This window comes from Poeciliopsis prolifica, unplaced genomic scaffold (assembly GCF_027474105.1).
Source record: "Poeciliopsis prolifica strain line A6 unplaced genomic scaffold, Auburn_PproV2 SCAFFOLD035, whole genome shotgun sequence".
Taxonomy (NCBI): Eukaryota; Metazoa; Chordata; class Actinopteri; order Cyprinodontiformes; family Poeciliidae; genus Poeciliopsis; species Poeciliopsis prolifica.
The window spans coordinates 5,839,998-5,865,044 of record NW_026562410.1 but is presented as its reverse complement, the minus strand read 5'-3'; the positions used below and the strand labels follow the sequence as shown (position 1 = coordinate 5,865,044).

The following is a 25,047-nucleotide window of genomic DNA, read 5'->3' as shown; positions in this document are numbered from 1 at the left end:
TCATTCATTACATATATGAACTATATTTTCAACCTATCTTATTTATAAGATAGGTTGAATATATATATATATATATATATATATATATATATATATATATATATATATAATATATATATATATATATATAACTTCTCTCTTTTTATTTACTTCAGGGCAGCTTTACAGTTTTTTTTATTAAAAGCTGCCCTGAAGTAAATAAAAGAGAGAAGTTCAAATACAAATACAAAGAGAAAAAAAAGGAAGAGAACGAAGAAGAAGCATCCACCGTCGTCACTTCCTATCGGGACCTGTCAGGGTCACGTGATGTGGTATTAGCTCGCTGACTCTGCTATGTTTTTCGTTTGTTTCACTGTTTCAGATATGCGACGTTTCATGCTTTTATGGGTGTGTTGTCGTCGAGGGACGCCCCGCGGCCGCTCTAACACCGGTTTTCAACGGCCTCCGTCGAGCACTTTTGCCCTGAAAACAGCAGCCGTGGGCCTGCACGTCACGTGACCAGCATGCGACGGTGCGTTTGATAAAAAGATGGCGTGAGCTCGAGCAGAGAGGACAAACAAGCGCCCGAGCTGCAGAGAGCTGCCGACCGTGAGCCGCAGCTCCCGTATTAAAGTAACGTAAGTGTGTCTTAGCGTGAGAAATTGCTGTTTTTTCACAGTCTTAATGAAAAACAAAGTTAATCTAAAACAAAGTCTTAGTTGTTGTCACATTTTTACATTCAAGTGATTAACCATGGTTTGTTTCCAGGCTTTTAGTCTCTGTATCCTGGTTGCTAACGTTAGCAAGCGACATTAACAGAGGCACAGTGCGCGTGCGAGAACCGTTAATAACGCTAGAACAACAGGGGCCGTCGGCTCGCTGCTTTAGCCTCCAGACTTAGCTTTCCTGAAGCAGGTTAGGAAGGACAAGGCTGGCCGCTGAGTGAGTTTATCTTTTTAACAGTCTGCCTGTTCATTTTTGCTAACGTCATTTATCAACAACTGATTAACTTAAGCGGCGCCGCTTTAACGAGCAACCTGTAAACTTTAGGAGCTGTTCTGTTACAACGTACGCCTGCATCAAGTATGCTAATGTTTGCTAATGATTAAATATATAGTGATAAACGGGGGAATAAATGGTTTCTAACACGTGAAGCTGTATCGGTGGTCACTGTCAGTAACATTTAGCTGTAATTGTGTGATTTCTGTCAACATTTAGCCGCGCAATGCCAAGCATCATGCACGCTTGATTTACTGGCAGGTACTTAGACCCCCTGTTGCCTGTTTTATCGACGTGAAAATGAATGAGTGCATCGAGGATGTTTATTTAGCTTCTGGATAGAAAGCAAGCTAGCAAAGGAAAGCTAAGTCACCCTGCTCTCCCCAGGCCAGTTTAGCTGGTAATTCAAAAGTGAAAGGGAAATGTTCACGAAAGTATGTTAAGTTTTGTCCTTAAAACGGATCACTAGTCCCCATAGTATATGAATATATCGTTTTTAAACTGCAGTACGGCAGTGTACATGCAAGATAGGCGTTAAGGAGATTCTGCGTTGTGTCGGTGAGTGCAGGAAGTTGTAGGCAGGGCATTGCAAACACGTGTCTTATTTTGGGTCACTTTGAAACAACTCGTGGCTCAGACCATTGAGACATTACTGTGATTATAAATATCTTTACTGTCTCTCGATCAGAACATGTTCACTATCCTGCTGCGTTCTCATTTTAAACACTTCATTTTTGTTTCAACACGAGATCTGGTTCCTTTAAGACAGTCATGTTTTTAGTCTTACACACTGTAAATACACATGTAATTAATTGGGCATCACAGCTTTAACCCATGTGTTTTAAATGCATTTTAGCCCTATGTCTGGATATAATTATAACTCTGTATTTAATTTATTGCCTGTTTGGCACTGCATGTTACACTTGTGGTGCTCACTATAAATCATTCAAAAATATTTTATGATTAAAGATCATACAATGCACTCGTTTTACTATATTCAATTAGTCAATTATTTAATTTTTCCATAAATGATGCACATTTAATTATTACATTTGAGTTTTTATTTTATGCTAATTTGATTCCATTACTAATGTTGAGGATATTAGAGGGTTAGTTTTTGTTTATTTTGAACATATGTTTTACAGTAAAAGTGAACTCAATGCTTTAGGATTCTGCAAGGTGCATTATAATAAATGCTGACAGTGTTACAATCACTGTGGAAGATTATATTCCACCGACTTAGTCTATGTTTTTAACATTGATTGTTGGCAATATTACAGGGTTTTTTTTATGAAATAATGTCCTGCAGGTTCTTTGCTGGTTGTCGTTTAAATCTAGTAGTTTGTTCCCACTAATGAATCACACCTCATGTCTTTGACCTTCCTCTTGATTTTTACTAAACTCAAAGTGCATTAGATATTTACTTTCTTGTTGTGTTCATATACTGAAAACTGACATGTTGCATAATTTTTCAGAGTTTGACCTGTAGTGGCTAACGGAGCCAGTCAAGGGAAATTTGGTGAATTCAGAAATATATAACAGATTTTGTGCATTTGTTATATATTTCTGATCAATCATTGGAAACGTTACATTTTTCAGTTCTATTGATTTTCTGTTGTTATTTTTTGTTTCTATTCTAAACAATGGAAAAGTCAGAGTTGGTTTAATGTCCTACTTTAATTTGCAGATGGATCCTGGACAGGATTTGCTTCTTGCTGCTTTAAGTGAGAGTGGAATTTGCCCAAATGATCTCGGGCTCTTAGATGTGGATTCTCAGGATGTTACGCAGCCTTCTACAGCCCAGCAAGTGAGATGACCCTCAGTTTATCATCAAACAAGACGCCGGTTTCTTGGTATTTCCACAGTGTGAACGGCAGTTCTAACCTCTGATCTGCTTTCAGTCCATTTCCATCAGTGCTCTGGATGTTGGTGTGGGAGTAGAATCTGCGGAAGTTGTTCGATCTGAGCCTCAAACTGCAGTCCCACTTGTTACAATCAGAGTAAGCAGAGTTCCTCATTTAATTCTCACTGTAGGAAAAAAAAAAGTGTTTTTACAGGAAAACTCTTGACAGCAGTAGTTACCAGAGTTTTCCTTTCGAAAATTACAGATATCAAGTAAATAATGCTGTAAATATACAGTGATTGTTTTGTTATGATTATGACAATATTTTTCTGTTTTGCTTTTTATCCATCTATTGATTGGTGCATACATACAGTGCATACTGTTGCTTCATAAACTACATAGACATTTTGTTTGACAAAAGGTTTCTGTGACTTGAACACCACATTGCTGTTTTCCACTTTACAATATTTTTTGTGCTGGTTTTGCGTAGTTTTTTTTTTTATTTTGTAAACTCCTCGGCTGTTTATTCCAAAGTTCTGTGGTAGCCAAATCACACACAAAAAATAATTCTCTGCTTTTTTTGTTTCCAAGCAGCATAAACCTCAGCCATCAACAACCACGTTTGTCTTAAATCAACTGAATCAGTTGCCGTCACTAGGGGCCGCTGCCACCAAGCAGTCAGTCACCAACCCAATCAAACATACCATAACAGTCACCAAGGTGGTCCATGTCGCCAGTTCAGGACTGCGTGCTTCAGCAACCCCCCCACCCTCAAGTGTTCCTCCTTCAGTGTCCACGCTAGTGCCTTCTAACAAAGATCAGGTGTGTATTCAACATGCTGCCTTTGTTTTCAGTGTCTATTTTCGTTTTGGAATAAGTTGCTCATAAAGTTTCTTTGTTTTTGTGTCCAAGCAGATTCAGCTGAAAGACCTCCTTCGGCCCAACAAAGTGAAAACCACTATTTTAAAGGGCAACAGTCTGATGGAGCTGATGAAACTTAAACCTCCACCTGACATTGCTCCACCTGTGGCAACAGCTACAGCAACAGGCACAGGTAATCCGTTTGAATGGGGGTCAGGGGTGGTCTCTGGGTTTAAGTTACAATTTTTGAGTCTTAAATTGAAATTTTTATTGTTAAAAGTTGACAATACTTTCTCTAAAATTTATAATTTTAGAGAAATATTTCAAGGCATATAATAAATGACAGGAATCATTAAATAAGTTAAACCATAACTCACTGATCCAGTTGTAATATTCAGGTATTTTCTGTGTGTTTCAGGTGATACAAACAATGGAATCAAGAAAGAAGTGTTTGGCAAAGATACTACCAGGATATGGATCAAAGATGACATTAAAATGCAAAACTTTTCAAATACTCTGGTAAGTTTTAATAAGTGCTTCAATATTTTAGCAAGAGTAATTTTTGTATTTAAAAGTGTGTGTGTGTGTGTGTGTGTAGAAAGCTGCAGGCCTAAAGGAAGAAGATGAACATGAGGAGGAAGACGAAGAAGAGCTGGGCCACGCAGAGACGTATGCAGAGTACATGCCTTTGAAATGTAAGAATATGAAATGTTAAATGTCATGTTTACTTTCCCCTTCATGTGAGGATTCATCTTACAAAAATGAGATGGTCCCTTTTTCCACAAAGCTGAAACATTTAATAAAAAAATGCCTTGTCATTTTTATCCAGGTACCCTGAACTCTATGAGCAGAACGATTCAGCAATTTTAATCAGAAAAACTTGACAAAATATCTAAATGATGTGACATAATTCTCAAATCTTAGATAGAATTCGCTAACCTTCGCTAAGATTTTAACCTTATTTTAAACCTTCTAATTGACCTACCAATTAGGTAGGTCAAGGTACCTAATTGACCTTAGGTACCTTAGGTCAAGGTACATTTTATTTCATAGTCACTTTTTGTGAAACATGAACTGACGACCCTCTGACCTTGTGCACGCAGTAAAGATCGGCCTGAGGCATCCAGATCCTGTGGTGGAGACCAGCTCTCTGTCCAGTGTCAGCCCTCCAGATGTTTGGTACAGACTGTCCATCCCAGAGGAAGTCATTGATCGGGGCTGCTTGTCAGCACTGCAGCTAGAGGCTATCACATATGCTGCTCAGGTAAGAAGGGTCCATTACATCAGCCAGATCATATAAGAGAGTTTATGTCTCCTATAAAAATGATTTAAAAAAAAGGTTTGTAAAGCAACAGCTGCTTCAATATTCTAAATTTCTCAAACTCAGACAATCTATTTATTACTGAGACTGTTACACCTGACGTTGGATCCAGTCTGTATTTTATAGATCTTTTGATGTTGTTGTCTCTGAAACTAGCAATGCTATAGCACATTCAAAAGATTAGATCTGGTCCTATCACTACAGTAAGGACCATAGACAATGAGGCATATTGAATCAGCTAAAGCTCTCTAATGTCTGTGCAACTATTAGACCGCACATATTTTGGAGAGAGCTTTCATTTTACACAGCAGGCAAATGTGACACAAATGTTATTTGGGTTTTTTTTGTCCTCCGCCATATGCAACCTATACCTGACTTGTTCACCTCAGTCTGGACAGTCCGATTCTGATATTTAGACTCAAATTTCCAATCTGTCCCTCCTCCACAGGTGCTTCTAAATTGGATTCTTTTCAAAGCGTTTCAGTCAGAGCGGTCATGTCGCATTTCATTCAACTTTTATGTCATCGATGTGAGACATGCGACCCAATTCAATGAAAGATCCCAGAATGTGCAAGTTTTTGCATTTGATTAATCTCCAGAACAATTGATTTAGTTGCAGTCCTAATTTCATGTGTGACTAATAATCAATCGCTTCCTGAGAAGTTGCCCAACACAGATGTAACAAGTTCATAAAACTGCACAATCGTTCATAAGAATCACTATATTAATCATACCTACTTCCTAATTTTTTCATTTGCTCAATTGTTTTCTAATTGTGCTACAGCAACATGAGACATTCCTACCCAACTGCGACCGAGCTGCCTATTTGATTGGAGACGGAGCTGGTGTGGGGAAAGGCCGGACTATCGCAGGGATCATTTATGAAAACTACCTTCTGGGCAGAAAGAGATCACTTTGGTAAATAACCTTCAAGAGTTCTATTTTAATTAATTTCCCTTTGGGGGATCAATAAAGTGTTTTAGATTGGATTTGAATTTTGTCTTGATGGACTCCCTTTTTGAAAAAAAGTTTGCTTTCAAACTCCTAATGATTTTCTGTATTTTGTTTCCTAAACATGCATTGTGTTCTGTTTAGGTTTAGTGTCTCTAATGACTTAAAGTATGACGCTGAGAGGGATTTGAGGGACATTGGCGCCAAGAATATTCAGGTCCATTCACTAAACAAGGTAGGGTTTTAAATTTATACCCTAAGCAGTAGCAATTTGAAATGCTGACTTTTATAAAAAAGACTATCATTTTATCATTTTTAGTTTAAATACGGCAAAATCTCCTCCAAACACAATGGGAGTGTGAAGAAAGGGGTGATCTTTGCCACCTACTCATCCTTGATTGGAGAGAGCCAGTCGGGAGGGAAGTACAAGACCAGATTTCAACAACTTCTCCACTGGTGTGGGGAAGACTTTGATGGAGTTGTATCCTTCCTCACATTCATTACTGCATTTGAATGTACCGATTAAAAAATAAGGCTATACATGTGAATAATTGGTGTATTTAAATCAACATTTAAAAAAAAGAAAAGGTGTGACTTTCTTTAACAGGTTGTCTGTAGATTGTCTTTGATGAATGTCACAAAGCTAAAAACGTTTGTCCCATCGGCTCCTCCAAGCCGACTAAGACTGGCCTTGCCGTTTTGGAGCTGCAGAACAAACTTCCCAAAGCTCGGGTTGTGTATGCCAGCGCTACCGGTTAGTGAACAGAATCAAACGGTTTCCCAACCAAACTCGTGAATTTCTGCTTAAATGAAATACCAATACGCTATTTTTCATTTCCACGCATCATCCAGGAGCCTCTGAGCCACGAAACATGGCTTACATGAACCGGCTGGGAATATGGGGTCATAAAACGCCGTTTAGAGAGTTTGGCAACTTTATCCAAGCAGTTGAACGCAGGTAGGATATTATTTATTATTATTTTATTTTTATGGTAGCATTTATTTAAAAATGTTTTCCATTTGAAAACTAAACGCCTAAACCTGCACTTTGTTTGTTTACTTCCAGAGGCGTTGGTGCCATGGAAATAGTTGCTATGGACATGAAACTCAGGGGGATGTACATAGCCAGACAGCTGAGTTTTACAGGCGTGACTTTCAAGATTGAAGAAGTCCCTCTAACTCAGCAGTACATCAGCATGTACAACAAGTCTGTGAGGCTGGTAAGTAAAACAAATCATTTGAATGAGTGATGCAAGTCATCAAGGAATGAGTTAATCTAGAGTTGATTAATCCAATCAGTCGACTAACAACTGATTGAGAAGCGTTCATTTTCTCTTCTATCAAGAAGATCGACTGCATTTCCGTATCATAAAGGCCTAAAATTTTCATAATAGGTTGAATGAAAAAAAAACCCAATTAAGTTTGAACTTAATTTTGTCAGCTGTATCAAATACCATATAAAACAAAATGTTACAAATGTAAGACAAATTTAAAATTTTAAGTTACGATATTACCATATTGGTAACCAGATTGGGCTTTTGTTTTTAGGGGGTAAAATCACCTCCATTAAATTGTTAATAACAATTTAACTCTTCATCCCCTGTTAGACCAAATTTTATTATATTAAAACTCAGATAGAATAGTTCTTGTGTAATATCCACTTTTGTAAAGACGTTCCTGAAGTTGCTACTGAAAAAAAAGTGTATTGTCACAAAACGCAGAGGAATTTATATTTTTGAATTTCTTTAGTAGAAAGTCATTACAGGGGGGAGAAATAATATTTCCATATTGATATCAAGTTTTGTGGGAGTGGAAAAGAAAGCCATTTCTTATTCTTCTTTAGCATCATGATTTTTAAACGAATGTTTTCTTTGACTAGAGGGGAAGAAAACTGATGTCAGAGTTTTTAATACGTTTTTTTGTAACATTTTTGGATTATAAAGTTACAACATTCATAGTTTCTTTTAAAAATGACATTTTAATGCCCTTAGTCTTTTATTTTTTACAATGTAGCATCAGGCCTTTTTCTCTCCCTTTTATTTATTTTTTTTTACATGTTTGTCCTTAACTTGATCTTTATTAGCTCCCCTTTATGGGTAACTAAGTTTTAGCTGCATTAAAGAAATGGTTTTATGAGTAAAAAAAATCATGTCATGTCAAATCACAGTGTTAATTTGAATATTAGTACTTTTTAATGTGTATTTTTTTTGTCATCTTGGAAATATGGCAAAGTTCACAGAAAAAGCAGTTGGTCGCAAAAACAACAACAACAACATTAAAATCAGTTTTCAAAAGTAAAGTATTGAAATAATTTTTGTTTCACTCTACTGAACTTGTGTGATTACATAGAATTTACTGCATCCAATAAGTCATAATAAACACATTTCAGCCAAATATCTCCAACAAAGTCTTAGGAAAGCAAAGATGCCTTCACTGTGCATTTAGAATATTTGGTTTTTTTCGTAGTTGTACTTTTTAGCTGCAGAAATGCCTAAACAGTGACTTGTCCCGCCATTTTGGATGTCAAAGTTACGATACAGTGGCGCACTGTCCCAATTCTCACATTTTTGCACGCTTGTAAACCTACGCATTTGAATCTTTATGTGCATTTGACTGAATCCACACTTCAGACGGGGGAAAGGGTGTTCATTGAGGATTGGGCCTTTGTTTCTATATCAACTGGCTCCACTCCCTACACAAATAGTGGCCCCATCTACTGGATGGAGGCCAAACTACAACAATAAAAGACAGACTAAGCAGATGTCATTTACAATTTGCAACTAATTTTTACCTTTTCTTTTTCTAAATTTGGTTTTCCTGAACATAGCTAAAGTTACATGAACAAAAATTACAATGAAAAAGGAGCGGTGATGTGCACGTAATATGTAAATAATTCAGATCACAATACAAATTTGTACAGAGTTCCAAATTTAACACAATAATTTATTTTTTTACATAAACCCAAATTTATTTTGCAATCTACCTAATAAAATAATTCTTCCCATCCTAAAAAAAACACATGGTCTAGTGCCAATCATTCAGGGATGGAACATTTATACCTAACCATTTAGGTTAGCTAGCTATTCCGGCAGCTATGAAGGCATCTTTGCTTTCCGGCAACGCTTATTTGTTTGGATTTTTGTCCCACAAATTACAAAAATCCAAAATAAAAACGCCCCCTTCGATTGGAACTAATTTTAGTCTAACAAACCATTGCTCTACAATTAACTAAGCTGATTGTTTGAGTCTCTAATTTGGAGAACTTTGCATTAATTTGCTGCATCTAAACAAAGGTGTACAAACTGAATCCTACTCTCCGTGTATCACAGTGGGTTAGCGCCCGTGAGAAATTCCAACAGGCTGCCAACCTCATGGAAGCAGAACAGCGCATGAAGAAGTCCATGTGGGGTCAGTTCTGGTCCGCCCATCAGAGGTTCTTCAAATATCTCTGCATTGCCTCCAAAGTCCGCCGGGTGGTCCAGTTAGCCAGAGAGGAAGTTCAGAACGGAAAGGTAAAATCACTTGGGGAACATGCAGCCTCGACAGAAATTCAATGGTTTTCATTAAAAATGGATAGTTATTCTCTGCGTTTAAGCATGTGAGCTGTTGTTTTCTCTGCAGTGTGTGGTGATCGGTCTGCAGTCCACTGGTGAGGCAAGAACACTGGAAGCCTTGGAGGAAGGAGGAGGAGAACTCAATGACTTTGTGTCAACAGCAAAGTGAGGACGAAGGAAAACTTTCGGAGAAAAATGTCAATGTAATATTGTGGCTTCAATACCGTGACTTTTATTTTCTTTTATTATTGCAGAGGTGTGCTGCAGTCCCTGATAGAGAAGCACTTCCCAGCTCCAGACAGACAGAAACTTTACAGCCTGCTCGGCATCGACCTCTCTGCAAAAAAAACTCCCTCTCCTGCCGAGAATGCAGCACAGCCGGAACAAAAGGGAAAGAAGAGGAAAGGTAACGCAAATAAAATGAATGAATCCAGAGCAGAATCCATGAGAATTAGTTTTTATAGATTTGTTTTTATGATAAAACCTTTATTTAACCAGATAAATATCCAGTGTGATCTCTTTGAAAGAAAGATGGCAGCACACACATAATAGATGCAACAAATGCACAGGAATGATAAAAGTAGATATTAGAAAAATATCAAAAATGCAATCAAATTGACAATAAATTGCAGTAGTAATAATCAATCAGGCAAGAAAGTAACTGACACGGCTGTCATACAATGTCGCTCCAGGTTCAGAGGCCAAAAAACAGCCTAAAAAGAAGCCTCGCAAGCATGGGGGCCTGTCTGGTACGAGTTCAGAGGAGAGCGAGTCCGAGGAATCGGACAAAGAGTCTGGGAAAGACAGCGACGACAGCTTCAAGTCTGTCAGCTCAGGAGACGAAGACGACGATTTCAATCCATTCAGAGACGAGTCCGACGAAGACGAGGAGGACGGTGAGTTCAGGATGAGTTTTAAGAAAATCTATACTATGATATTCTTTGGCATTGGCTTACTTCTTCTGTCAGGCCATACAATTGATTTATGATTTTTTTACATTTGTTGTGAGACAGGTCTTAAATTCCTTTCATAACGGCCTTAAGAAGTCTTACATTTGAGTTGATGAAACATTGAGTTGAACTGTGTCTGCCACTCCATTTATTCAGATCCTTGGTTAATCAGAAAGGAGCCAAAGAAAGGGAAGAAGGAGAAGAAGAAGAAAAGGAGGAAAAGCATTGATCCAGACTCAATTCAAAGTGCCTTGTTAGCCTCGGGGCTGGGCTCCACCAGGCCCGGTTTTACCGCCTCGGTGAACGCCCCCCTCACTCCTGCTACCGGTGAGCATGTTGCCTTGTATCCAGCAAACTCTTAATCCTGCGATAAAGTCTTCTGGAAATAAACGTTTTCCTCAATTTGTTTCAAGTTAAGACAGAGAGCCAGGAAAGCTGCCTAACGAGTCAGGACTCGGTGGAACTTGCCCAGAAAATGAAGAAACAGCTGCTGGAACAACTGGAGGGGTTGGCAGAAGATCTGCCTCCCAACACCCTGGACGAGCTGATCGATGAGCTGGGAGGGCCGGAAAACGTGGCAGAGGTGACGGCCTTTTAGAGCCACACACTGCTTTGGTTCTGCTGTTTTAACTGAGCCGTGTTTCTTAAAGCGACATAATTGTTCTCCGCTTCAGATGACCGGTCGTAAAGGTCGTGTGGTCAGTAACGATGACGGCAGCATCACCTACGAGTCCCGCTCTGAGCTGGACGTCCCTGTAGAAATCCTCAACCTGACTGAGAAACAGAGGTTCATGGATGGAGAAAAGGTAAGGCAGTCATCATTCTGGAACCTTGTGATGTGGCCTTAAACACATCTGTAGTTTAGCTTGTCTGCTCATATTATTGTCAAACAAAAGATTCTATTTGCTCAATATTTACGCTCAAACACTTCAAGGATTCTTTTTTTTTTTTTTGTTCCTCTTAAAGCTGCAGCTTCATTTGAGCATTGTAATGTGCATTGATGTAAACTTTTCTTTGTTCAAGGAAATGTCTCACACTTCAGCTGAAGCTGTTTCTTAGGAAGGATCATCTGTTTTAGACATTTGCGTTGCGAATCGTTTGAATTTGACCGATTCCATTTCCCATTCCCCATTTTGATTCTGGTTCCAAACGATTCTTGATTGCTATACTATTTAGAAAAAAAGTCTTTAAATGAGCAACAGATAACCAGATGTTTCTGGATGAAATAATCTTAATTAATTTTAATCCTACTACCTTTTTTCCACATAGCAACTCCCAAATGGATATTTATCACATGTACTTGAATATAAATGTTATGGATCTTCTTTTCACAGGAATACACTTTCGCAAGAGAGCATTATTCATTTTCAAAAGGCTGATGAAAGCACACCAGCGGTCTCAATAACTGAATAATTTCCACTTATGAGATTTTTTGACATTAATTCAAACACTCTCCAGACGTTTTTTTTTTTTTTTTTTGGATTAAATCTCTTTGTTACGTGGACTGATCATTTACAAATGTAGAGGACAGGACTCTGATCCGCTACCTTGGGTCAAACTTAGTTCTCTCCTGTTCTGTGTTATATATTAGAACAGGACAATAAAATGAGTTTCCATTTTTACCAGATGAATTTATGAAAAGAACAATATCAGCGCTATGTTTCAATAGCAATGGGTCTGAAGTATTACGTTCCAAATGGTCAGATTTGTTCATCCAGCTCAGTTGAATGTCAGCTCCTATGAACTTATCTTCTATCAATATTAATACAGTTTTTGAGATTAATAATTACCCAGATTCTTCAGTAAATTATGAGATGAATACCACTGCTCTAGTTTTTTCAGATTTTTGTGATGAGGGCCAAAATCATTAAGTTGTTCCACATTGGTTCTGGTGACAGATGGAAAACATTTTTACACCTTGACAGAAGTGCATAATTCACAAGACGACACAAAGTTGCAAATGACTTCAACGCACAACGTTACAAAAACAAGTTTCAACTGGAAGAACATCGTGTCATTTGGGAAAATGAGTTCAAGACATTATTTGAAGTTCATGTAAAACATTTCCACTTCACTATCTGGTGTTTTAGTCACATTTTGCAGAAACTACACAAAAAGTCTTTTTTTTTTTTTTTTTGTCTTTTAAGTAACATGTCGGCCATTTTGTTGTCCACCAGAACATAGCCATCATCTCGGAAGCGGCCAGCTCTGGCATTTCCCTGCAGGCCGATCGGCGCGTGAAGAACCAGAGGAGGAGAGTCCACATGACCCTGGAGCTGCCGTGGAGCGCAGACAGAGCCATACAGCAGTTTGGTGATTACATATTTCAACCTTTCTTTTACCTGCAATATCTGATTGTTCTGTTGTATACAGAACATTCACTGAAGTGGTTTTTCTACTGCAGGGCGAACACACAGATCAAACCAGGTCACAGCTCCAGAGTACGTCTTTCTTATATCAGAACTGGCAGGAGAGCAAAGATTTGCATCCATTGTTGCCAAAAGACTGGAAAGCCTGGTAAGCGCATTCATATGTTTACAACTTGTATAAATGTGGTTAAAATATATGCAAGTAAAAATCAACACGTCTTGATCTTTGTGTTAGGGGGCTCTCACTCACGGAGACCGACGGGCGACGGAAACTAGAGATCTGAGCAGGTTCAACTTTGACAACAAGGTACTGCCGGTGTTTTAAGAGGAGGAGTTTCGGGCTTTGTCTAAGCCGCTCTGACTTGTCATGTTTTCGCTGCAGTACGGCAGAAACGCTCTGGAAATTGTGATGAAGTCGATAGTGAAGCTCGACGCTCCGCTGGTGCCTCCTCCCTCAGACTTCAAAGGGGATTTCTTCAGAGGTACAAGTTGCAAGTTGAATTTTTTTTTTTTTATGTCACGCTTTAAAAACCATTAGTTTTCTTTCGCCCCCACTTTCGTTCACTGAATAATAAAAATAATATCATCTCTGTTCTGTAGAGATTCAGAGTGGGCTGATTGGCGTGGGTCTCATAAATGTGGAGGACAGATCTGGAGTGCTAACACTGGACAAAGGTGATTTTTGAAATTGTAAATGAATCCCTCATCCAAAACAACAAAAATAAGAGCAAAATGAAAGCGAACACTTTCCATTGCAGACTACAACAACATAGGGAAATTCCTGAACCGGATATTGGGCATGGAGGTCCAGCAGCAAAATGCCTTGTTCCAGTATTTCTCTGACACTCTGGCAGCAGTGATCCAGGAAGCCAAGAAGAATGGACGATATGACATGGGCATTCTGGGTAAGTGGTCATAGGGCTTCATAAACCTGGTAGCGGCAACCTAGTTTGTTCCCTATGCTACTGTGGGACGGAATTTAAGGTGTATTATGATATTTTTATTTATTGCCATAACAATACATGTAGTAAGAACTATTTATTCTATCTTTTTCATTTATTTTCTTTAGATAACTGTATGTTGTACACTAAAGGAAGCGATGCTTTTGAAAAACATTTCCATTTGTTATTTGGTTCTTAAGAACACCAGTCACATAAATAAGCATGATTCTTAGTTCTTAAGAAAATAATTGCGGTAAATGAGAAACAATATGATAAATGCCCCAATCCTACTCCTACTGTGTGCGTTTATCAGCTTTGTTTAATATTGGAACAAAGAAGAAAAAAATTTTCAAATTAAATAACACTATCAACAGGTTAGTATTATTTTTCTAGGTGAATTAACAAAAAGAACAACTTTAAAAAATGTTCTAAAATGAGAACATCTAATCCAGATCCATCTCAAACTAGGATGAGTCTGCTCCAAGTTCAAACCCAAGAAAGTGCATGAGAAATGTCAAATCGGAGGATTTGTACTCACATTTGTAGAGTGTGTTTTCTCTGGACGATCACGCCGCATTTGATCTCGAACATTCTCTCCTGGCGTACGTTTAGATCTCGGCTCGGGTGACGAGAAGGTGAAGAAGGTGGACTGTCGAAAGTTTCTGACGCCAGGCTACACTACATCAGGACACGTAGAACTCTACACTGTAAGTCCTGTAACTATGGTATAAAAATCGAATCACAGAGATGAAATGTTAGCTGACGTTCATGTTTCACCTCACAGGTCGGCGTGGAAAGAGGAATGTCTTGGGAAGAAGCGACACACGCCTGGGCAGAGCAGAACGGCCCAGACGATGGCTTCTATGTCCAGGTAGAAAATGATGAGACCGGTTCTTAGTTTACAAAACAATACCAAAAAATGTGAATCATCTTGTATGAGAAGTTTCAAAGGGAAGACTTGAAAATAAGTTTTTCTGTACTATCAAACTATTTTGACTGCATTTGGGACACATCAAATTTTTCTAATTCTTTTCACTGTAGATGTTTTAAAAATTACAAAAATATTTAAAAGTCTACATTGCATTGTTAAAATATGTAGTTTATCTCGAATTTGTCAAGGTTTTGAAGATTCCACCATGCTTACTCCACCTGTTTTATCAATCAGTTCAAAGTGCTGTACATCACAAAAACATAAAAGTCATAAAAGACATACAGGGAACAATTGAGAAAACCAGGAACAACCATTACATTATGAGTGCCATCATCAATACACCTCAAAATATTGGTAGGTGCTTTATTTATTATGGTTCCACTGCAGCTCAGAACTGGTGGGGTTTTAATCTTGATGAAAGGAACTTAGTGTTTCAGCTGTTTTGCAGTTTATTTCTTTTTGTTCCTGGAGGATGATTATGTTGTGTACTCATATTTTCTTGAGCCAAAAGTTATCACACAATATACGGAATCACAACTGCTAAGTGCAGCATCTGTGTGTTGCATTGCAATTGCAAAGGACTTCTTTGATGCTGTATTTGGTGTGATCGAATAATTTAAATGCAACAGATCCACGCTCATTCTGCATCTTAGTAGCTGAGCTTTTATAGCTGACAGAGAATAGGAAAGGCGCTGTTTGTTTAAAGTGAAGGGTTACTTGTAATCTATTTTCAGCGAAGAAAAAGCACTAATAAAAAAAGTCAATTTTTTTTTACATCAGCATTCTATATATACTTTTGCTGACTGTTATTTTCCTGTCCTCTTCCACTCGCTTCTTATTTTAATGTTTTCTAACTTTTAAACTCCATCTAGACTGTCATTTAACCAACCGTCTGTCGTAAAGTTCCCCTCTCTTAGCCGTCTACTTATATTTCTGTCTTTGGTTTTGAACGAGGTGTACGGAACATAAATAAAAGGAACCTTTCGACTAAACCATAGCAGCTTTTCAGCGTCACACACACACTTTGAGATCAGCAGGAGGGGCAGAGCAAACTGACAGAGAAGAGCTAATGTAGCAGTGTGATGTTATTACGCTACACTAACACTGTACCTCACTCAGCAGCAACAGTGTGTTTGGTAAATGGACAATCTGTGTTAACAGTCCCTGAAATGAGAGTAAATAATACCGTAAATGAGAATTTACATAGAGAATGATGAAAGAAAATTAAATGTTTTTCTTTTTGTTTTGTTTTTTATTACTTGTATTGTGAATCCAATTAGGGTTGTTTTTTTGTTATTTTTTTGTTATGAAGAATAAATTGATTTGCTTAGATTCAGCTCTTGAGCTTTTAAAATATTGCAGGACCACTGGAGTTTTTCATAACTTTTGACCATTTTTCATTTATAATCTCAAACATTTTTATCCTTGTGCTCAAATTTAGAAGTTGGTTTTATGGACTTTTTAGGTAAATAAATAAGAAACATCAGCATTGTCTAGTTTAAAATTATGTTTTTATTAAGACATTTTTTGGAGTCACTTCAACTTTACTGAGGGATTCTTTTTGGTTTTTTCTTGCGTGCTTTACACATTTATTGTTCTCTTTTGTTGTACTTTTCACACATTTACTTCAGCTGTGGCTCGGTTGGAAGATCAGTCAACATGAAATCGACTGGTTGAGTTAGTTTGCAGCCATCTTAATTAATGGCATTGTGCCCTTGGGCAAGGCACCCAACCTCAAGTCTGTTATAGCTCTTTGTTAAGGCAACTGGGTGAATAAGATTCATAGCAACAGTGTGGTATGACTAAAAAAAACAATTATACTCAACTCCATTGATAACGTGATCCAGATTTTCTCCCAAAGATTGTGCCTTTTTTTTTCTCGCCGTATTTGTGGATGATATTGCTAAGCCAGGATTCCATTATTTCCTTCATTTTCTGTGCATGATTGAATTTCAGATGAGGAATAACAGGAAAACAGCCATCCTGGTGAAGGAAGTGAACACTAAGAAGAGGCTGTTCCTGGTGTACAGGCCAAACACCGGCAGACAAGTCAAACTGGAAACATACGCTGACATCAAAAAGAAGTTTAAGAAGGTTTGGCTTCTGTTTGAAATAATGGAAACATTAAATATTTTATGAATCCTGATTTTAAAAATAATAATAATAATGTTTGTCTCTTCTGTTAGGTTCTGTCAGAAGATGCCAAGCAGCACTGGACTGACCAGTACCAGTCATCAGCAAAAATATGCTCTCATGCGTACTGGTGTGTACACTTCACACACTTATCTTGTACCAAATGAGCGACGCTAGCGGTGTCTCGAACTCGCAAGTTCAGAAACGACTTCCCTAATCTGCTGTTTGAATCTGCCTTTAGGCGCGGCAACTGCAAGAAAGCCTCGGTCGGTCTGCTGTGTGAAGTCGGGCTGCGCTGCAGGACGTACTACGTCCTGTGTGGCTCTGTGCTCAGCGTGTGGAACGAACTGGAAGAAGTTCTTTCTCCAGTCAGCGGAAGCAACGTGAAGGTGCAGATTGTCCGCCTGCGCACCGAAGATGGTCAGAGGATAGTCGGTAAGCTGACCTGCTTTCCCAACTTCAAATGGGAAAGACTCAGAATTTGCTTTCTCCCCAGAAACGCACGTTTTTCATTCCGGCAAAAATTTTAGAGCTGCAACAAACGATTATTTTAGTGATCAATTATTCAAACGATTAATCGGATGAAAGAAAAATTGACGCATTGTGCAGTTTGTACACTTAACCACATCACCTTATTTTATGCAATATTAGAATTAAATTCTTCAGTTCCTTTTTTAAATAAGAAAATAAACATTTAATAAGAGCATTCTCCTGGCGCACGCTTGATTTAAAAAAATAAATACTGCAAGCATCAACATTTGAAAAGCTCACTGCTTAAAACAATACGATGTAGTGTCTTATATTATTATTTAATTGATTAATAACTGCAGAATTCAAACCAGGTGAGGCTGAAAGTGCCACTTGAAGATTTTTGGGTTCGACATTTTTACAGACAAGGAAGGGTTTATTTTTTTTAAATGCAAAACTTATATTTTTGTACAGTTTTGTTTTAATTACTGCTCTGAATATGTTCTTCCAATCAATTGTGTTTTTTTTAGAGTCTGTCTATTCCATTTAGAGATTATTAAATTACTAAATTATAATTTTAATTATTGATTAATAACAACTAATTGATCATTTGAATAATAGATGAATCAGATATCTTTATAAGCAATTAATTGCTATTAATTGACCTCAGTTATATTAAGAATCAATTGCGATTCATTGGATATGTTAAGAATTGATTAATTGTGATTAATCGGTTATTTTGATGAGTAATATTCCTCCTTCTCTCTTAGGGCTGATCATTCCAGCGAACTGCGTGTCTCCGTTGATCAACAAGCTGTCGACCTCAGACCAGAGCCAGCAGCTGGCTGTGCAGGAGCAGCAGAAGAGGCAGCTGCTCCACCCTCAAAGTCTTACTCATGTGCTCAACACATAATCAGGGCGGCGGTTTGAGCCCAAACGCTGCCCTGACCCTATGGTCCACTCAGGAGGCCTCTGGCTCTGGCCGTGTCTCTGTGCGCTGCATGCTTCAGGGCTGCTCCTCTCAATCCTCCACTATTGTCCCCTGAGGGCCCGGAGGCCGGCTGTGCCGACTGTCGGGACGTAAAACGGCGGCCAGTCGTTCTCCCAACCCGGCGTCGCCGTTGTGTTGTACTCTGATATTCAGAGTGAGGTTAGTGATCCGGTCCAGACACGCTGCGAAAACTCAAAGTCTGTTCTGTTCAAATTGGGCGCGCAGCAAAAAATACCCAAACTTCCTGGGTCCAGGCTAAATGAAACCAAACCACTATACCTCTGAAAGTGAGAGGTCTTGTTTCTACAGCCGTGTGATGTTCAACCGCCGCCATAGTTAACAAAAACCCCTTAAAGCAGCAGAGGGATATTGTTTGCTGTTTGATTGAGGTCATTTCATTTAGGACAAATTTCTTTCCTGCTATAATCCTCACAATCACACAAAGACCAAAACTACATTATGGTGAGGGTCAGCTTGCATTTCACATAGACCAATTTGTTTTTCTGTTTTCTCAACAACTTCAGCAAGCTCTGAAGATTTGTTTTACTTGGTGATTCATAACTTTTTCTTAGAAAAAACACATTTAGTCAAACAAAGTCAGCTGTCAAACACATCCATACTGCACTAGGAAGGAGAGCGTTAGTATATACATGAACCTCATGTTAGTTTTTTTTTCTCCTTTAGAAAAGGAAGAAAACCAGAAAATTGTTCCTGAAACGGGAAGTTCAGTGAGTTTTTGGTTGGATTCAGTGTCTTAGTTTCATTCTTCATTTTGTAAGCAGAATGAAGAAGTGAAATAAATGGTTTTGAGATCTATATATGTCATTTACTGTTAAGTGGTATACATGTAACATTTTCATAAGGCATTTCTTCCCCTGCATTTTTTTTGTTTTAAATATTGCAGTTCATTTATTAAAACATAATATCTGGGTCCCAGAAAGCAGTTTCTATTCTTTGACAAATTAGTTACTTACCATCCATTAGTACACTACCGCTAATCAGTTATTAAATGTCATTTATGTCGCTTTATTTGCTATTCCAAATATTTTGCTAGGCTCTTTGACGTAAAGGTGAGGAGATAACTAAACAATACTCAGCCAAGAGATGCTTAAAAATACGAAAAGACGCAGAGATTACAAACATCGTTTTGCTTTTTACAAATAAACAGCTCAGGGGTTTATCTGTTCTAAAATTGAAGTGTATGTGAAATGCCTGACCAGATCTTTTATTTACCGCTTCTCAGTGATCTGTTGCTAGATTTTATGACGCCATATTGGGACTATTATAGAGGGAGAAAAAGAAATGCATTTCCATGAAAAGACTGGGGGCTTGTTTCATATACAAAATTTCTGAAAATCTTAACATTTTTGAGAAAATTACAGATTTTCGGAATTTTTCTGTTTAGAAAATCCTTCAATTTGAGTTTCAAGTCAAATTTTCTTTCTTCTTTTCTTTGTGCAGATATGTACTTCTTTTTTTTCCCCATCTATGGTGGCCCTATCATAGTGTCATAATATCTGAAGCTTCTCTTTTCGTTGCGCATATTTCCCCACCATCTCTCTGCTTCCCAAACCCATCCCTCGAGTCCGGTTCACATCTAATCCCGTTTCTGTGGACTCGCGCCTCATGTGAGCCTTTCGGGTTCTGTATTATATTCCACATCATCTGCACTAAACGGGACAGAACACACCGTCTGGGTGCATGAGCTTTACTGAAACTGAAGAATAAAAAGCCAGGATGTATTTTTGTTTTTTTAAATGGAGGAATGCATCCTGACCCTCTGGATCAGACACAGCTCCATTCACTAAGTCTGCCTCCTCTCCTGACTGACGACGCGTTCGGAAAACGCTTTGTATTATTTGTACAATTTGAAAATCTTCATGCAGCACATCTCTTTGGACACCCGGGGAAGGTACTGCTTCTGTGTTTAAACTTGAATGTGCACCTTGTAAGCCAGCACCTCATGTTTTGATTCCTGGGGTGTTGTGTGTGTGTATGTATGTATGTATGTATATAAGAGGCCGAGTAATTTGTTTGTTTGAATGCTACTAGATCGTTCCAACGTTAAAACCCTTTGAACTTTTTTTTCTTCCTATTCATTGCACGAGTTGCACTACTGACATACAAAATTTCAACATTGCGTGTACATGCATCTTCAATAAAAGCTTGGTATACTTCTATCTTGTTTCATTTCTTTTTTTCCAATGCTACCACTAGATTTAGCTCATCGAATAAAAATCTAGGAATTACTAATGATCCCAACAAATTAGCTTTTATATTGTCATTTGTTTGAATGTTCTCTGAAAGTATTCAAACTCTGGGTTTTGTTTTATGTTTTGTCGGGAATTTCAATGTATTTTAATAAAATTCTACTGTATGCTGGCATTTAGCGAGGAGATTAAATCACACAAATTCATTGAGTAGCCTTAAATAACCTTGATACATGTTGAATTTTTGTGAACATTTGCTGCCCTAGATTACATATTTGATTATTTTAATGCTTAATCTAGACAACATAAACAAAAGGTCACAAAGTGGCAGAATGGCTGCATTCAGTTAAAATCTTAATATTCACTCTAGAACCAGTAAATTAGTCTTACCTCAGAATGTCACATTAATTCAAATTAATAGAGAACAATAAAAGCCAAAGCTTAAATCACTCAAGCTTCTTTATGAATTCCAGTAAAATTTAGCTGTTATTTTTTTATTTAGTTTTTGGCAACTTCTATACTTTGACATAAAAAAAACCCCTTAAACTAGTTTGAAATGGATTTGCAGAATAGGTCTGGGGTCCTGACTCTAGGGGTCAGACAGTGTGACCAACCATGTGTCCTTCAGGGACTCCTGGGAAATAAAAGAGCCCTGAAAAGACTCCCATTATTTCACATGGAAGTCGGCCACATGTCTCCTGAACCCACCGATGAGCGACTCGGTGGCTGAAGCCATGGATACTCCTCCACAAACAAAGTCAGGTATCACTACTTTCATCACTTTTTTTTTGTTTTGTTTTTTTCTTTCACTTTTATATATGTATGCATGTATTTTTATTTCTTTTTTAGTTTTGTTGCTTGAATTAAAAGTCCAAACTATTTACATGGAGCCGCGTGTTTGGCGTTGGAAGCACGCTTTTCTGCTGTAAATTAAAAAAAAATAAATAAAAAATGCATATGTGACGTTTCAAAAACAAATCCCCCCCCCTCCTTTCTTAATTACTCAACGGCGTTATCCTGATTAAAGTCCTCCTAAAGTGGGACTGGAGTTAACTTTCTCTGCACTGTTGTTAAATGTCAGAGGGAAAAAGAAAGGAAAAAAAACGCGTGCTCGGCTACGTGCGGATTTCTCGCCTTCATGGTGGAAATCCCGTTTTTAAGTCGTTTTTCTTGATAAAGCCGCATTGGATGGCGGCGGCGGTGGAAAAGCGCTGTGGGTGTCAATATAAAGTGACGGCCATATTTGCCGGTGCCGCTGTTGTAAACAAAAAGTGAGAGACAGACGCTTCACTGAATTTCGGGTCATTTTTATTTCTTTAATTTACAATGTCTTTGGGAATGTCTTACAAACCCAATGTCCATCAGCACATTCCGGGAACTTCTGGGAACCAGGGTAAGGAGAAAACGTGGGAGAAAATCAAAGTATCCGCTTGTTAAATCGAGTGTTAAATTCGGGGTCTCGGAGAATACCTGGAGAAAGACCGTGTCTGTAGTTTTTGTCCAGTTATATATATAGGGTCAGATCCTGGGAGCTAGGCTAATTCATATCCGCCATTATTACTAATGTAAAAGAGCGCCATCCGTGAGCCGAGGCGGCGGAAAAACGCGGTCGGGAGGCGAGGCGAAGCGTCGGGGGTTCCGAAAATGTGGTTCTCGGTGGTCCGGGGCCGCGGTCCCGCCGCGGGGTTGCGGTTCCACGGTGACAAAAATGTATCACTTATGTCTTCTTTAGCCAGCCTTGTTCCGTTTCCTCCATGATGCTCCTCGGTCGGAGCTGCCGATTGATCTGCCTCTGGGAAATTTTATGTCTCTTCGAGGACATCTGGTGGCGGAGAGGGAATATTACAGGCAGACAAAGCACCGGGGTGGAGGGCTCACAGGGTTCAACAGTCACTTATTTTTAGAAGGTTTGGCTTCTATATATACTCGACATAGCCAGTTTATATCTGATTATATATTTAATTAATCACAACTAATCTTACTTTTATGATTGATCCGGTTTTTATACATATTTTCAACACTTTGGACACTTTTTCCTGTATGAATCTACAAATTTGACGCTGTTGTTACGCCTGAACTTTCTGCATTTAAAATCTACTGACTACGCTTGTGTTAAAACGGCGTTAAAAATAAAATGGCATAAAAACAGCTCACACATCAGTGTTACGCCTCAGTAAGAAGCCGTGACATTTTTTCCTCTTTTCTCTGTACCAACAGCTGGAAACCTTCCTTCCCCCTCAGCAGCTAACCTGGCTACACTGCAGTCCTACAGGCCCATCCTGAGTGACTACGGACCTCCATCTCTGGGATTCTCACAGGTAAGCTCTCAGGACGCGCTATTTCTATAACGTTTATTCCGTTTTGGGATTAGAAGAAAAGTGCTCCGCGTTTTGTCTCACACAATTCCGACGAACTAACAGCAGACGTTCCTCAAACTGCCAGGCACGGCAGTGGAGTCATGATCATGTGGGCTTGAGGAAAGCTATTTTAGTGATATTTCTGAATAAGAAAAAGGCACATTCGGTTTTTACCCCGGGACGAAGACCTCTGTGATGAAATGTTTAAATCTCGCAGGGCTCCACCGGCAGCCAAGTGCCTCAGAACAAATATGCCGAGCTGCTGGCCATCATCGAAGAGCTGGGGAAGGAAATCAGGCCCACGTACGCCGGGAGCAAGAGCGCAATGGAGAGACTGAAAAGAGGTACGGTCGAGGGCAATTCCCAGCAAGCAGGGTTTGAGCGAACATTTACATTCACGCGTGCTGGTCTGTCGTCGGTTTGATGAGAAATGTCCGACTCCGTCTCTTTTGACAGGCATAATTCACGCCAGAGGCCTGGTACGCGAATGCCTGGCGGAGACGGAAAGAAACGCGAGGTCCTAGCCATAAACATGCATTCCTCCTTGCAAGAACTACTTTTTTTTTTTTTTTTTTTTTGGCGGGAAGTGTGGGGGAGCGTGCATGGCCCTTACGTTGCAAGGAGGAAGTAAAGGAAGAGCGAACAAAGGATTGAAGTGCAAGCTCTTAAGAGAGAGAGAGAAAAAATACAGTGATGCAGTTCACGACTCTTAGGAGTTCTGGAGAATTCTTTCAGTCGGGATCTCTTCATTCTTTTTTGTTTTTTTTCCTTGGGAATCAAAATATTTTTTTAGTGCTCCACCGTTGGGGATCTTAGTTTTGACTTGTTACATAAATACATTGGTATACGTTCATTTTGTTTTTGTTTTGTTTGGGGTTTTTTTTTTTTTTTTTTGCATGCGAACGGGCCCATGGGTTAACTGTAGACACTGCATGGCTTGTACAGAAGTAGATAGAGTTTTTTTTTCTCTCTTTGTTTGTTTTTATTTTTTATAGTATTGGGTCTGTTTCAGATCCTTGTAACAAAAGACTTGAGTGGTGGACACGTTATCGGACGCATTGGTTCATCTGTGATGAGATTGGTTTTGGTATTAAAAAGACGAAAACAAAAAGGAAAATGCTACTACTTGCATCTTTGTATGTATTTATTACTCTGTGTAATAAATTGTATTTTCAATACAGTGGATATTGTGATTCAATGCGTTTCAATTTTGATACTGTGCTTTAATATTATTTTTATTTTTGAACAGTTCTAATGGTGCGTAAACGTTGGCAACAAAATATTGTCTTTGCAGCCGACTGGCATCTCGGAAGCTCAAATAGCACCTGAACTATGACCCTCATATCCCACAGCGGTTAAAAAGGGAGGACTTCATGGATGCAGAGCCGGACCAAAAGAGCGGCAAAAGCAGACGAGTTAAGCGGGTTTGCGGCTAACGACTGATGATGTCGTCCAGAACACGGTACCGTAGAACATCATCTCCGTTGGCATGTCGGCAGTAACGAGACGTACAGCGACATTCGAATCCCATCCAAAAATACTTCAACAATCCCAATGGGAATTCTTCAGTCAGAGGTCTTGTCAGATGCGTTGCAGGACTGACTGCTACCAGGGATCCTTCCTGTCCACAGCATCACCATCCATGATGACTCACTGAAACTTCATTGATAGTGACTTGTCTTGTTCTCTTGACACTTCTTCTTAATGTTTCTCGTGTTCCAGAGATGTAAAAGGTTCTTTGTTAATTCTCCCTATTTGCTCTAACGTTATGTATTAAATTCTCCTCCTTTGTCTTCTTTTGGATGTTATTAACTGCATTACACTGCCACATGCAGGCCTGGCATTGTCACTACATGTTTAGTTTTTTTTTTAATTCAATGTATGGTAACATTTGAAATTATGAGGCAGTTACTGCAAGTGAAGATGTTAAAAGGAAAACATTAATATGATCTGGGAAGCGCCTGAAAACTTAAAAATTGTATGAGTGACACGTTTCTTTTGGTGGGCCATCAAAAAGCCATCAGAATTCAAAGGCAGTGTTTTTAGGTTCTGAATAAAAATAATAAAAATAACAGCTATTCGATATTTTAGCATCCTTGTGGTGGAGCTGCCCGTCTGTCAGTTTGGCCCGACATTGATACACTCCTTATCTTCTCCCTCGACTAATAGAAATAAAATGTGAAAATACT

At 38.7% G+C, this 25,047-nt stretch overlaps 2 protein-coding genes across 5 annotated transcripts; both read left to right on the top strand.

Moving 5' to 3' along the window:
• Nucleotides 1-297: 297 nt before the first annotated feature.
• sbno1 (strawberry notch homolog 1 (Drosophila)) lies at nt 298-20,471 on the top strand. Of its 3 annotated transcripts, none has more exons than XM_055052546.1 (33): nt 298-617; nt 2,666-2,785; nt 2,880-2,978; nt 3,416-3,643; nt 3,737-3,875; nt 4,101-4,201; nt 4,281-4,377; nt 4,786-4,946; nt 5,788-5,921; nt 6,099-6,189; nt 6,274-6,435; nt 6,573-6,708; nt 6,807-6,912; nt 7,021-7,174; nt 9,284-9,466; nt 9,576-9,673; nt 9,763-9,914; nt 10,201-10,404; nt 10,615-10,785; nt 10,872-11,041; nt 11,133-11,264; nt 12,636-12,771; nt 12,863-12,975; nt 13,063-13,134; nt 13,210-13,309; nt 13,428-13,502; nt 13,586-13,732; nt 14,381-14,475; nt 14,553-14,639; nt 16,656-16,793; nt 16,886-16,962; nt 17,074-17,267; nt 18,071-20,471. In XM_055052546.1, the coding sequence occupies exons 2-33, from the start codon at nt 2,666-2,668 to the stop codon at nt 18,211-18,213; spliced, it is 4,215 nt and encodes a 1,404-aa protein (XP_054908521.1). In that variant the 5' UTR covers nt 298-617; the 3' UTR covers nt 18,214-20,471. The 3 variants fall into 3 exon arrangements, with proteins under 3 accessions (XP_054908521.1, XP_054908518.1, XP_054908520.1); XM_055052543.1 differs by having other exon boundaries at nt 3,413-3,643; XM_055052545.1 differs by lacking the exon at nt 298-617 and adding an exon at nt 831-921 and having other exon boundaries at nt 3,413-3,643.
• A 718-nt stretch (nt 20,472-21,189) lies between these two features.
• On the top strand, nt 21,190-24,036 carry LOC129374259 (cyclin-dependent kinase 2-associated protein 1). Of its 2 annotated transcripts, none has more exons than XM_055052585.1 (4): nt 21,190-21,263; nt 22,719-22,819; nt 23,076-23,202; nt 23,315-24,036. In XM_055052585.1, the coding sequence occupies exons 1-4, from the start codon at nt 21,212-21,214 to the stop codon at nt 23,380-23,382; spliced, it is 348 nt and encodes a 115-aa protein (XP_054908560.1). In that variant the 5' UTR covers nt 21,190-21,211; the 3' UTR covers nt 23,383-24,036. The 2 variants fall into 2 exon arrangements, with proteins under 2 accessions (XP_054908560.1, XP_054908559.1); XM_055052584.1 differs by lacking the exon at nt 21,190-21,263 and adding an exon at nt 21,533-21,894.
• Nucleotides 24,037-25,047: the final 1,011 nt, after the last annotated feature.